Source organism: Platalea leucorodia, assembly GCF_965183815.1.
Source record: "Platalea leucorodia genome assembly, chromosome: 5".
Lineage (NCBI taxonomy): Eukaryota > Metazoa > Chordata > Aves > Pelecaniformes > Threskiornithidae > Platalea > Platalea leucorodia.
This window is the reverse complement of record NC_138827.1, coordinates 53,031,760-53,045,084: the sequence shown is the minus strand read 5'-3', so window position 1 is coordinate 53,045,084 and position 13,325 is coordinate 53,031,760. Positions and strand designations below refer to the sequence as shown.

Below are 13,325 nucleotides of genomic sequence, written 5' to 3'. Positions count from 1 at the left end.
TTATGGATAAGATGAAACAAAGATTGGACTGATTTCTACCAGAAGAGGTACACTTACTTTTCTAGCTCCTCCTGTGAATGTGCAAAGGTGCAGCTGGCCCCTCGGGGGCATCCTCCTCTCTGTTTCATGTCTCGGCACATATATGTCTTGTACTTGCTGTGCTGAGGAGGCTGACAAGGTTAAAGAAACCAGGTGAGATACCTGAATATAAGTGCACTTAATCAAGAGCTGAATGTATCCTCTTATTAAAGGTCTGATGTTTGACTGTTGATAATTCCTTCAATTTAAATGTTCCAGAAGTACCTAATGTGAAAAAAAATGACTGGAGCAGTATTCGTGTTTGGTTCTTCAACAGAACTAATAGATTCAAGTAGTTATTTGACAACTAAGTCACTATCAGGTTTTTAAAAGATTTTTATTCAAATGCCTTACTGGAGCTTGATTGGAACACAGCTGTATGTTTCAGGAAACAGTTAAGTGGAGAAAAGTGATATAGGCTGAAAAAAATGATCATGCTTAATCAGAAGTTGCCAAATATTCATCCAGCTTTGTGGCAAATTTAAAATAAATACAACTTAGTTACTTTTCCCTTGCTTTCTGTTATCTCAAAATGGCACTTGAGTATCCCTTTGATCTCTATGAGAGTTAAATTTCATTAAGTTCACTTTTACTCCCCTTTGGACTAAAAATCTCTTAGCTATGATAATTATTTCCATCAATAGTTGAGGATGCAAACTTACTGCCACACAGATCAGCAGGGTATGGGTTGGCTTCTGTATTTTTAAGTTTCCCAAGAAACAACAACTTCCTGCAATCTTGCTGTCTGCATGTATGCCCATTTGCCAGTCTCTAAATAAATTTTGACAGAAGGCCAGAGGTGGCCTCAAAGACATTTAAGCTCCTACAGTTTCTATGGCAGAATTAAATCAGAGGCCAAAATACCATATCAGAGTTACCACCAAGGCAAAGGTCCGTAAAAGTAAACTCTTGCTTTCTGACGAACTCAGCCAAAAGATGTAAATCCATAAGAAGCCATCTGCAAACTGATTTTTTTTTTTTTCTCCCCCGATCTACTATAGTGAAAAAAAGGATTTAGGCAGGGTGTACATAAGCTGCACAGCCCTCTGCTGGCCACTGCTGCCAGCCAGCAAAACTCTGCCCAATACTCAGTAGATGTCCCCTTCCCAAAGTGGGAGACTTTGGGTTCCCTTCCAAGCGGCACAGCATGTACCAGGTCTAGGCGATGGTCTCAACAGAACAAAAACCCTCACTGTTTTTCCCACCCCGATTTCCACTTGTGTATTCCTACTGCTTTTCTTTTTGCTGCTAACAGTGCTCATAAGGCATTCCAGTGAACCAGTGAATGCAAAAAAATAGAACAGCAGAAATAATTCACACCGATTTTGCCTTTTTTTTTTTTGGTAGAGATAAACTTTCTACTAGTTCAGCTCCCCAAACCAGCTCTCCAAGAGAATGAGTGCCAACGCAAGAGAGGGAGTGGGAACGTGTGACAGGCAGCTCTTACAGCAGCAGCTAGCATTTATATCAGCTTCGCTATACAACAAAATGAGATCAAAGCAACATGTGGTAAGATAACTACGAGATAAGCTAATATATGTATTTGGCAACAACATTTCATTTCTGAAACAAAAAAATTTTGCTTCAGGAACTTGGATTGCACCTTTATGTTAAGTCTTCCCAAATCTTTAGACTTTACAGACCATTAAGCACAGGTATAAGAATAATTTCATTAACACAGAGCCATCTGGCTGAAATGTGTCACATTAAAACAAACCCAAAGAAAATTCCCACAGATCATAGTGCTAGGCACCCCAGCTTCTCTTCCCCACCCTCTGGTCAGGAGGGTTGTTTATTCATTTCCTTAAGATTGCAGCAGTACCAGACTGTTTTCTTCTCATGCTAGCGAGCTGTGCAAATTAACGCAAGAGGTATTGAAGGGGGGTTGTGTTGTTTTGGGTTTTTTCCTTTCTTGTTTCTTTTTTGATAAATATGACACAGCAGTGATATTTTTAATCAGCTCCTCATCAAACCAAATCTCTCCAGATGACATTAGTAAACCACTACTGCTGGATACAGTCAATAAAATTTAGGGATAAGCATTTCCTAAATGATTTTGCTTTTACCTGTTGCTGATCTGTTCCTTTCTTGCTGTGATTCTGGATATAATCAACTAAGCCGTGAACCACAGTCCTCACAGCAACTAGTCCATTTTCCAGTTGTTCCCATGTTGGAGGTGGAGCATCTATGGCATTGACAGCAAGCAGAGAATATAATAAGAGAAGTCAGAAGGATTTTCCAAAACCAGGTACAAAAAAACCAACAGTATCACACAACTTCACTAGCCAACCAAAAATATTTTATTGGAAGCACGCGCCATTAAAGTGTTCAGCACGTTAATTCAGGGATATGTACTACTTAAAGAATAAAGCTACCTATAGACTCAAGATTGAACCGCAAAAGTATCAAATGAGCCAGCAAGACTATTAGCATGTCAAATTATTTTCTGTTACCAAAACTTTCATATCCCACAAGAACTCCAGAGTAAATGCATTGTACAAACTCTGCACATAACTGAAAGAAAATCGGGCTCAAAATCCCTCTTTGCATTCAGACTCCTGTAGGTAAAATCATTCTGTACAAATACCATCGTCACTGGCCTAAATCATGGAGGCACAGCCACTGAACAGCAACAAAAATTGATGCCTCTCACATGGAAAAATGTCACAAGGCAAATCTATATCAGATCACAATCTAACATACAGCAGCGTGAATAAATTGTACAGTCTTAATTATATAGGGGCACTTGTTCTTTCTAGCCAATTTACTTTTCTAATTGTTTAATCTGCTCCAGCAGATGACACTCCCACCACGTTCCTACACACTCTGCTGCAAAACGTTGGACCTCAAAGTGCTTCACTAAACACCTTTCAAGATCTTCAGCACAATTACACTCTATTCTGCTCACAAGGACTTCAGAGGAACTTCAACGTAAATACAAAACAGCAGGGAAGCAACTCGACAGCACAGAAGAGAAACAAAGATCAGACTCACCTGCTGAAACTGAGTGAGGCTATTAGTGATTCCACTTTTTTTCCCCAGTCTTTGGCTAATAAACGTGCAGTACACTGCACAGTTTTGTCCCTGACTTGTTACAGTGTGAAAGATTTGGGAAGAAAGCACTGCATCTCCTTTAGAATTAGTTTAAACAAACAGAACCTAAGAATTACAACTTCTAATCTCCTGAAGTCATAGTTTAGGCCTTCATACTATTTTGATATTAATATTGATTTTACAAATGATAACGCGTATACAATAAAACTTCAGCCACAGCACTCTGTTCTGTCCCGTCCCTTCCCTTCTCCCTCAGGTGGTCAATCCTCACAGTGCTGCTGACTTTTTCAACAATTTCCATCTTTCCTCTGTCAACAGCTTAGATATTATTTCCCAGTTATATTCTTTCCAACTAACTTCCCCTTCCCAGACTGTGTGAAACACCTTTGCAGAATCACATATTAACAAGAAAAATACTAAATTCCCCAGGATAACAAATCTTTCTTGTCCAGGCTGATTTTTGCCCAGCTTTTGTCTATTCTATTTATCAAAATTCTACTTTGGAATCCAAAATTATTTACACAGAAGATGCTCTATGATTTTAAGCTGCCTCTAAGAGAGTCTTCTGAGTGCAATGTCTGCAGGCTAGAGATCTCAGATCAAAAACTAATACACAGAATTTCTAGAAGAAAGAAAGCGACATACTATTTTCAGATACGTCAATGGAAGTCCTTAATCTGGTAAGTGTTTTCTTGAAGACCTCCCCTAGTTTGTAAACAAATTATTTGCTCTGGTAAAGAACTGGAGAGAAAAAGATACCTCAGAGTGACAGCTAAAGCTCTGCATTAAGTATAGTGGTTTTGTCAATCTTTGTGTTGCTTTGCAAATCTGGTTTCAAATAGCAGCACGTGTACTAAAAAAGGGAAAAGGAGGAAGCTAAGACTGCTGCCACTCCCCCCAGTTAGTATTGCCCAATATCAAGTATACACCATGTAACCTCACAGGACTGTATGTACTCAACATCCTCATCCATGCTCGCCCAGTGCTGTCAAACAAGGAAGATCTCTTCAGAGAAATGGTGAAATTATTCCTGCCATACTTTTGAATCTATTTTAGCTTCAGAATAGCTCAGTTCCTCACACAGATGACTGCTGTTCCCAGGCTGGTTATGAATACCACTCAAGAACCGTAGGTTTATGTGTTAGAGAATGTTTCCTTCCACTTGATGAACAGCTTTCAATCCTTCAACAGTGTTTAAGCTCCTCTTGCTAAATTGTAAGTTAAAGGTTTCCATAAAACATCTAGACTTACCTGGACTGGGATCAATATTTGCCAGGAGTTCTAGGTGAGGTCGAAGACGATTCAGGTTAGCTGGATCTCCAGTCCTCTGAAGAGCAATAGTTAATTCCTGAACACTCTGTGCAAACGAGGCTGGGGTCTGCAACTTAAAAAAATTATAATAATTAACTTTCTAGAGGCAAAGCAACCCTCATGGTTTCTGAAGGTTCCTCCACAAGCTCACAAGAGCTGTCTTCCAGAACTGGAGTAAAATGTTTTTTGCACAAGCCCATTTCAGCACCTTCTATTAAACTCCTTCTCCGGCATTAAGAACGCACTTTTCTTTGACATTGCTGCTTAAAATACAGCTCTAAATAGAAAAAACAAAGGCTGGTATTATTTCTAGCAATGTAATCTATTTCTTTTCTGTGTTGCGCTGGCACCCAGAAAAAAAATACAGAATATTAGAAACCATTTAGATTTCTGAAGAGTCTAATATCTCCAATCCCTGAAGCACCAGGTTTGCACCCTGTTTTAAACTGAGTAAAGCAGACAATAAAGAGCAAGACGGTTGAAGGATAAAGATTGCTAGTAACGTTCCATTTACTAATATCACAAAATTTCCGTATTTAAAATCCTTTAATTCTGCCTAGGTCCTTCAGAAGATGTCTGGTAGGACACCTGAAAAGGTGGGCAAATGCATAAATACACAGCAGACCAATCCTGACCAGAGCAATTGTTTCATAGCTTTTGTAACCATTCAACAATCCCACTTAATTTAGGCACTTACATGCGAGTCCTGTAATTTAAAAGCCTATTTATTCTATGTTCCCTCTAAACAAAAAGAGATCTGGGCATTTCCAGAGGTCGAGTAATTCTATTCAAGAAATGTGCTTCCACCCCTCTTACCTACTTCAGGTATAGACTAGGGGACTGATTTTTTTTTTTTTTTTTTTTTTTTTCTTCCCCAACTTATGCACTAGCTTCCTGCCTGGAAACATGAACCATTAACCTGTGTTACTACCATTAACCTCCGTTACTACACTGGCAGTTATCAGCTGCTCAGAAAGGACACATCCCAGCCGTGCAGCTAACCTTTGTGGCTTCCCATCTGCAGAAAGAGGTAAAGTAGAAAGAGAATGGCAGGATGGCAGAGGGAGCAAGATTCATTAGGTTACAAATATATATTCTAATTATGTAGGCCATAACAGGTTTTGAAACAACAGGGCAAATGATTAATGGGTAAGGTGAGTACACATGGGCACAATTTGTAAATTTGTGTTACAAGCATTTAAATCTACTACAGTTGCAAACAAGATAGATGAGGCTGATTTTAGGTGGCTTTACCTTGTCAATGATAGACTGCATGTGGGATTTGTGAGACTGGTCTCCATATAACAGTGAGGACCACTGGTCTGGTGCAATGCGTAAACCTGCTTCCATAGCAATTTGAACTATCTGGGAATCATGTTCCCTTCTCAGAGCTTCGTAAGTCCGAAATTCCTCCTTCAGTTGCATCAGGGAGGAATCCTCATCTCGCTTTGTCACCTAGTGGGGAGAAACGAGCCAAATACAATTAACCAGAAATTATGCAAAGCCCAAGGCAAGTGAAATCTTCAGTCAGCAACTAAGTTCATCCTCCCAAACTGAACTGAACTATGATACTATGCAGTGAACATTAGTTCCTACTAAAATAACACACTCTTGATAAACTGGAACCACTATGAAATGGATACCAAACACAATTTACTCAGACTCTGACCCAGATATTGGTGGAAGTGTCACACTTAAAACAGCTTTACAGCATCCACACCTTACTTCTCCAATCAAGGCATTTTGTTTATGTTGCAGAATTTTGTTTGAGAGTACAATTAGCAGCAACAAAGCATTTTTCTTCTCATTTAGCAAAAGTGAATGACATTGAAGTTGAGCACCTAGGAATGGACCATTAAATACTGTAAAGTACAATAAGCAGCTTAAGTTCTCTTTATACAACTCTAATATCCAAGAGCCTCCTATTTCTTTGTTTCTAACCACACCACCGCTCCATTAACAGAACTGGGGATTTTCCAGCTTTAAGCCTCTTCTAAGGAGATAAGTTATGCTGACTTACATACAGGTTTTGTTACTGTGCATCTATGAAACCTTGACAGAGTCAAAACCTAGCTTTACAGCTTAAAGTTGCAATTTCAGCCTACATTGCCATCATAGCTGTATGACAAAGAACTCTCCAAACACAAGTGGGACTTAATGAGTAATACTTTCTATAACTACACATATTTTTAGGCACATTTAATATTACAGGACAATGAAAACTGAAAATGAAAAACAGCAGTTTTCATAGCATTATGAAATCTCTAAGCAGAATCTTCTTCATACCTTGAAGCATGAGGCTCTGTAAAGAAGCTGGACAACATGCCCAATGCTAGTTTTAGAAGCTTGAGGAAATCGTGGCTCCAGCCTCTGAACCACAAAGAGAACCAAGACCTTTCGTGACAAAGCAGATCCATCTTCCAGAGCCAGTAGAACCAGCTTTAAAGCCTCCTCTTGCATTGCTGGGGGGTGGGGGGAATGCAAAGAAAAGAGACAAAATATAAGAGAAGACCAAGAAAGATTTCTGCACAGTTTCTTGTTTCCCTACAAGTGGGAGACCAGCTACAAAACGCCCCCAACACACACACACACAAACCCACAGACAGGAAAGGGAGCTGAGCAAGAAGGGAGGGAAAAGAGGGGAAGGAATACCTCGATTCCTAGACTGTGACTGGGGAAATCGGACTTTTTAATTTTTTTTATTATTATTTGTTCTGCATTGGGTATCAGATGATAGGAAGACTTCTTTACTGTCTACACATCTCACTATTATTAATGTATGAGTTTTCAAAGTGTATTATCTACATCCCACACCCATCCCAGCAAAAAAAGCTGACAGGCTAAGGAAGGGCAAGGTTGGTTCCCACGCAGGTAAAAGCACTGAGTGCCCACGCTAATAAATTGGGTGCTGTAGCACCGCATATTTTGCTGGGTAACAAGCCCCTCTCTTCCCTGCAGTGGTGCAACAGTTAGCATCCCAAAGTTAGTCTTCCTTCATTTGTTTCAGTGGGGAAAGGCTTCTTTTTTTTTTTTTTTATTTTAAGAAATTGGCTTCATATTTCAAGGCATTATTTTGTTGGTCCTCGACAAGCGAAGTCTACATTTTCAGTAATGAGACTTCATTAATTTTTTTTCTAAGCAAAATTGATTGTTTTCGTATTCTATGAAAAGGAATTTAATTTCTAAGTGTGTAACTTTTTCAAAAATGCATAGACACATCCCCCAAATGTAACAAATATCTCCCCACAACTGTTTTGTATGTTTATTACCCTAGAGAAGGAAAAGAAATCACGTCCAGTCACTTCTAGTAACCTTATGTTTTCTAGATAGGTCTTACTTCTTCAAAGAATAGCAACTGGGAAACTACTTCCCATTTTATCTTATCACAAGAACAAAAGGACACACGATATTCTGAATTTTATAGAAGACTTGCAAAAGCACCAAAAATGTGAGAAAGTCCATGGCAGCAGCCCAGATATATCATTAATGCTGAAGACCTACTATTAAGAAATTAAGCCTCTGCCTAATAAAATCACTCAGGCAATTTGACACCCATTTATCAATCCTCCTCAATTCTGAATTGCTTCTAGTATAGAAGTAGCACTGTGATGTTACCTACCTGGTCCAAGGAATTGACACCCTCTGGCTCTCACTGCAGCCCAGAGGTTGGAAGAAAGCTGCTGAGGATTCTGATGCTGAAGAATGAGCTCTGTGACTGTTCTTTCACCAAGCGACCGCGCTGCACGCATGGCTCTGATCCGCCCTTCTTCCTCCACTAGCTGGCAATGAACTAATGTCACAAGTTTCCTTTGCATGGGACGACTTAGCACGCTCTGAGTAGTACTGTTAAGACCCACACCTTCAAAACAAAATGAAGCAGAAAAAAAAATAAACTACCTTGTATCTCTTCTTACGCCAGCCTTCAACTACTGTACTGTAGAAGTACAAACCTAGTTCTCCTGATGTCCACTTTGTTAAACAGAACACTAGAGAAGGCATACCAGAAGTTCATTTTTGTCAGTTTGTTTTACTCCGCATTAAAAGCAAACAGTTCCTGGGAGTCAGCTTTCCCACAGGTTTAAGTCTTGTGATTGACTGATTTGGCTCTCTAAGAAGGTGGAATCTCTAATGAATTCTCTCCCCATGTTAGAAGTCTGTCTTGCACCCTCCCATACGGATTCCCAGATGACTCCTCAAGGGTAGAATCATACTGCAGTCCTTCCCTTATTCATGGGATTCAAGGATCGCTGCCTTCTTTGACCATTTGTCTGTTTTCACAAGACATTTACTTTCTTATCTATATCTGATACCTCCACTGCTTTGGCCTAGCCAAACTGAACTTCTAGAGTTCAAAACTGCTTGGGTGATGTTTAATTATATGCAAAAACTGTGATTCACAAATGTGCTGGGAGCCACTGAAACCAGGTTAAAGGAACAAGCGACTCACCAGACATACGGCTGCCATACTGAGTTTGTTCTACAGCACAGAGCTTGTTCATTGGGCCACAACTATTCAGTAATACTGCTATCACACTGTACTAGTTGGAAAAGCTTGAGACAGCTTTTTGTAAAAATTCATTTTTGAAAACCTGATGCCTATGATGCTCACTTCTACTACTTGGGTTTTGAAGTCCACCATATGTAATATAGATAAAATCCATACTCTTGAGCCCAGTGCAGTTTTGCTAAATTAGAATTACCCAGATTGACCCAGCTCTTGTACAAGATCTTGTATAAACAGTATTACTTATTTCTCTTATATATCCTATATGCAGTAACTTTCTCATTTCAGTCTATTCCTCCTCCACAAACACACTGCATTACTACAATTATCTCAAAGCAAAGCAGAACTCAAAAAAAAAAACCAAATCAAACAAACAACCCGTGGCCAAATACCTCAGCCTAATACTTTGACTTTTTCCCAGTATTATTTTTTATATAATGCTTTTAAATTCCATCCCCCACCCCCCCATCCCCGTAAAGACATAACCTTGATGTTTAGGAAATTTGTTTCAATTTGTTTTTAAACTACGTTTATATCCATTTTTCAAACAGACTAACTAATCATTTGGCTAGTTTGTTTTGCATCTTTTTTGTTTCCAGCTTTCATTTTCAAAGGAAACAATGCAGGAACTACCTCTCGCGCTGCTGAGTGGTTTGAGGTACAATGCTAATTCTTCCACACATTTCTTGCCCTCCTCATAATGCTTGGTATCTTCAGCTCCACTACATAAAGTAATTGGCTGCTGCTCAGGAACCTGAAAAGAGATGACACATACATCTACAATGAATATGCATAAATAAGTGGCAGTCATGCTTACAAACACCACATCAAGCTTGTTAATATCAAGCATTTCCTGTTCTGTTCGCCTTCCGTGTTTCTTCTGTATCAGTAAGCATTTTTTTAGCTTGTTAAATGAACAAACAGCATAAAAAAGGAAATCAGTGAAAATTAAGACAAAAAATGTAAAGCATTTATGGTTAGTAGACTTATTTTGTGGCTGACAGGAACTAGAAGCAGAAAGCTTATTCCATGACAAAAACTATTACATGAGAAACACGGCATTTCTTGTAACTATAAAACTTTGGCTGAAATAACACGCATATTGAGACACCCACAAAGCTGGCTAGCCAGAAAAATCGGAACAAATCAGACAAACCCTGGTTTGCAGGTAAGTACAGATTCATATCTAGGGCCTCCCAGCTCTAAAATAATCCAGGGGGATAAGTGATCGGAGCTACCTGGATTTGTGGGAGAAAGACTTAGTAGCAAATATACTAGAACATCCTTGGAAGATATTCTGCCTAGACCCAATTATCAAGCAGCAAGACCAAGTTATCTTACACAGTGCATATGAACACAACCTGCAAGTATTAATCTGACAACACAGGCCAGTTACATTCTTGGTTTGTTTTTTTTTTGTTTGTTTGTTTGGTGGTTTGGGTTTTTGTTTGTTTTTGTTGTTGTTGTGACATTTATTTCTTCATACAGGCATTCACCAGAAATCAGGATTTTTTCAAATAAATGTTGGACCACCCCTCCCCCCAAGTTATAAATTTGTTTTTGTTTTTCTCCAGTTAAATTCTTAAAGCTTTCAACAAATGTGGGGGTGCAGTACAGCACTGTACTAATGTTTCTCAACATTACCATTCAGCAATCAACTCAATATATGATAGTATAGAGAACTGGAATTTCTCAGAAGACTAAACACAAGCACTTTTTGCATATGCTATTGAAGTGCAAACAGATTTCCAAGTCAACCACTATCCGACTGGCGATAACAGCATGCTAATCCCACATAGCTGCTTACAGGGACCAACCCAGGTCCTCACTCTAAAAGCACAAGCCTTTAATGCTGGAGTTAAAGACAGCTACAAACCTGCTAACCTTCACATGCAAACCAGCCATGTAAAGAGTAGCATTATGATGGCAGCAGCAAATAAAAGCAGTGAATATATATAAACTATATATATATATATATACACACACACATACACACACACACGGTTGCCGCCACCAATGTGGACAGGAGCTTTCCTATCAATTTTAATAGAAAGTAATCTGTTTCAATCATACAATCACACTTCGCCTGCAGGCTTAGACAGCTGTGTGTGCCGAGCTGCTCATTCGACACACATTGCAAAATAAAAAGTTACTAGCTGCCTAACTCTTGCTTTTACAGTAGGTGACCAAAGAAAGCCTCCAAGTTTAACATATCAGCTGCAATTAAGAGAGTTGATACCACCCCAAAACTAACATCATCAAGATAGCCTGAATCAGATACCTCCCCTTTTGCTCCTATTAAAGGGAAAAACAAATCCAATTTTAATCACACCAAGACAGCAAGGTTAGCCTGTATGCTTTTTACAGACTGCAGTTAAAACTTGAAGTTTTGGGGTTTTTTTTGGTTTTGTTCTAATTTCGGGGATGGTGTGGTATTTGTTTGGGATGTTTTGGTTTTTTGGGTTTGGTTTTTTTTTTTTTAGTCTGTAAGCAAGAAAGCTTTCAGCAAAAGTAGATTTTTGCAACTGTATCTTACAGTGGTCAGCCATAACTGTTCCAACAACAACAGCCTCAGCTGGAGTGGTTTCTTGGGATTTGCGAAACAAATATTAACACCTTCAATATTTGCTTTCATGTTAACAGAATACTCCACCTCCTTTTCAAAGCCACTGCCATTTTAGCAGTCTGCTTCTGTCTGGGAAGTTACACAAGCAGAACTGGCTTATTGATCAAACAACGCGCATTTCATGCATTTGTGCCAAGACAGAGACTACACAGTCTCTGTCCTATTTACTGCTGTAATATATTTTGTGCAAATTCCTATTTACTCCTGCAAGCATTCAGTCTAGCACTGGCGACAACCTAAAATACAACCACAGCGTCACAACACCCAGCAGACAAAGAGGGCTTGGAACAGACACGGGACAGGAAGCCGTGTTCAGCCCTGGATTTCGATCTTGAATTCAGGCAGGTTTAGCACACATTCACAACAGCAGTTTGGAATGCCATACACAGCACAACTCCACCAGTGAGACACAAGGATTGTCTAGGCAACTAACAGAAAGCTTCCCCTTCCCCCAGGAAAAATCTGGCATAGAAAAACTATCAAGAGTTAATCAAGCTATTCAGCGCTGTGTATCTGCGTATCATTCCCATTTCTTCTCTTCACAAGGGAAGCTTCAGTGTAAAAATCTAAAAGCCTTGCACAACTGTACTGTTTGCAAAATGAGCCCAAAAGAGATTAGAGTTCAACTTTCATCTTAAGCTGCAGCAAGTGTAGTACTAAACAATAAAACAAGATGCATATTTTGTCGTTTCACGAGTCTTCAGGAGAAGAGAATGTATTTCTCCTCACACACATTTCATCTTCACTCATGTGATGCATGTCACAGTAAAACTTACAAATAATTTGCCCTTTTGCTCGTTCTATTATATGTATTTCCAAGACTTTTTAATATTTTAGGGTTAGAATGATTGTAAGAACAGCATCTACCAAGAGAAAAATGGTAAAGATGTGATTCATAAAAGTCACAGGAGATCTGAATTTTAGTTTTGGCTCTGTCATGGAATTGCTGAGGGACATCTGAGAAATAATTCAACTCCAAAGCACTTTCACTTCCCCTTTGCAAAAATATCCTTTTCAACAGCATGCAGGACCCTATGGCCACTCCTGTTTACAATGCCTCTTGAGAGCCTCAAAAGAGATGCCCTGCAGAGTGAGTCCATTACTTTCATCCTCATTCAATATTCCATTCTCTCAGACACCACACCCTTATCACAGTTTTCACTGCAAAGATCTTTACACAATGTAATAAACACCTCCCAAGGGGGACTAGAACAAGACAGGAAAAATAATCTCAGATGTTTAATTACTTTAAATTTGTGATTGTTTTGTGTGCATCTGCCTTGGCAATGACTGCGAGTATCCTGGCAGTGGAATGCTGCCCATCAGCATGACTACTTGCGGCTCTTGGAAGAGGCATGTTATGACGGCATGAGGAAGGGGACCGGAAAAAAATGCTAAAGCATCATCTCATACCAGGCAGCGATTTTGAATTAGTGATTTAAGTGTAATTTGATGAAGGATGTCAGCTTGAGTTGTCACTAATTACCATTACACAGCTAATTGCACAGAATGAGAACATGTTAAACAGACCAAACCTCTTTTCGTCTGGTTTGAAAACTGTTCCCGCCTGCCCACCCCCCCAATATTTCCCCCCCCCGCAAATAGATAATTTGCTTCCTGCCAAAAAAAAACAAACACAAAACAAAAACAAAACAAAAACAAAAAACACAACACCCCCCCACCCCACCCCCCACCCCCCCAAAACTCACAAAAAACCAAACAAAACCCCAAACCTACTGTCTTCAGTTCCTC

The 13,325-nt window shown here is 39.4% G+C and overlaps 1 protein-coding gene across 18 annotated transcripts in view; it reads right to left on the bottom strand.

The window, feature by feature from the left end:
- Window positions 1-13,325, bottom strand: part of RC3H1 (ring finger and CCCH-type domains 1) — a 65,454-nt gene that overhangs the window by 24,483 nt on the left and 27,646 nt on the right. For 12 of the 18 annotated variants that reach the window (XM_082311579.1, XM_082311585.1, XM_082311584.1 and 9 more), the window contains exons 3-9: window positions 9,578-9,701; window positions 8,063-8,302; window positions 6,730-6,905; window positions 5,698-5,898; window positions 4,384-4,516; window positions 2,145-2,263; window positions 58-170 (exon numbers count right to left, since the gene is read on the bottom strand). In XM_082311579.1, the coding sequence (XP_082167705.1) occupies window positions 58-170; window positions 2,145-2,263; window positions 4,384-4,516; window positions 5,698-5,898; window positions 6,730-6,905; window positions 8,063-8,302; window positions 9,578-9,701 (1,106 nt within the window). The remainder of the gene's footprint in view (window positions 1-57; window positions 171-2,144; window positions 2,264-4,383; window positions 4,517-5,697; window positions 5,899-6,729; window positions 6,906-8,062; window positions 8,303-9,577; window positions 9,702-13,325) is intronic. The other 6 variants (XM_082311590.1, XM_082311594.1, XM_082311586.1 and 3 more) reach the window with 2 other exon arrangements.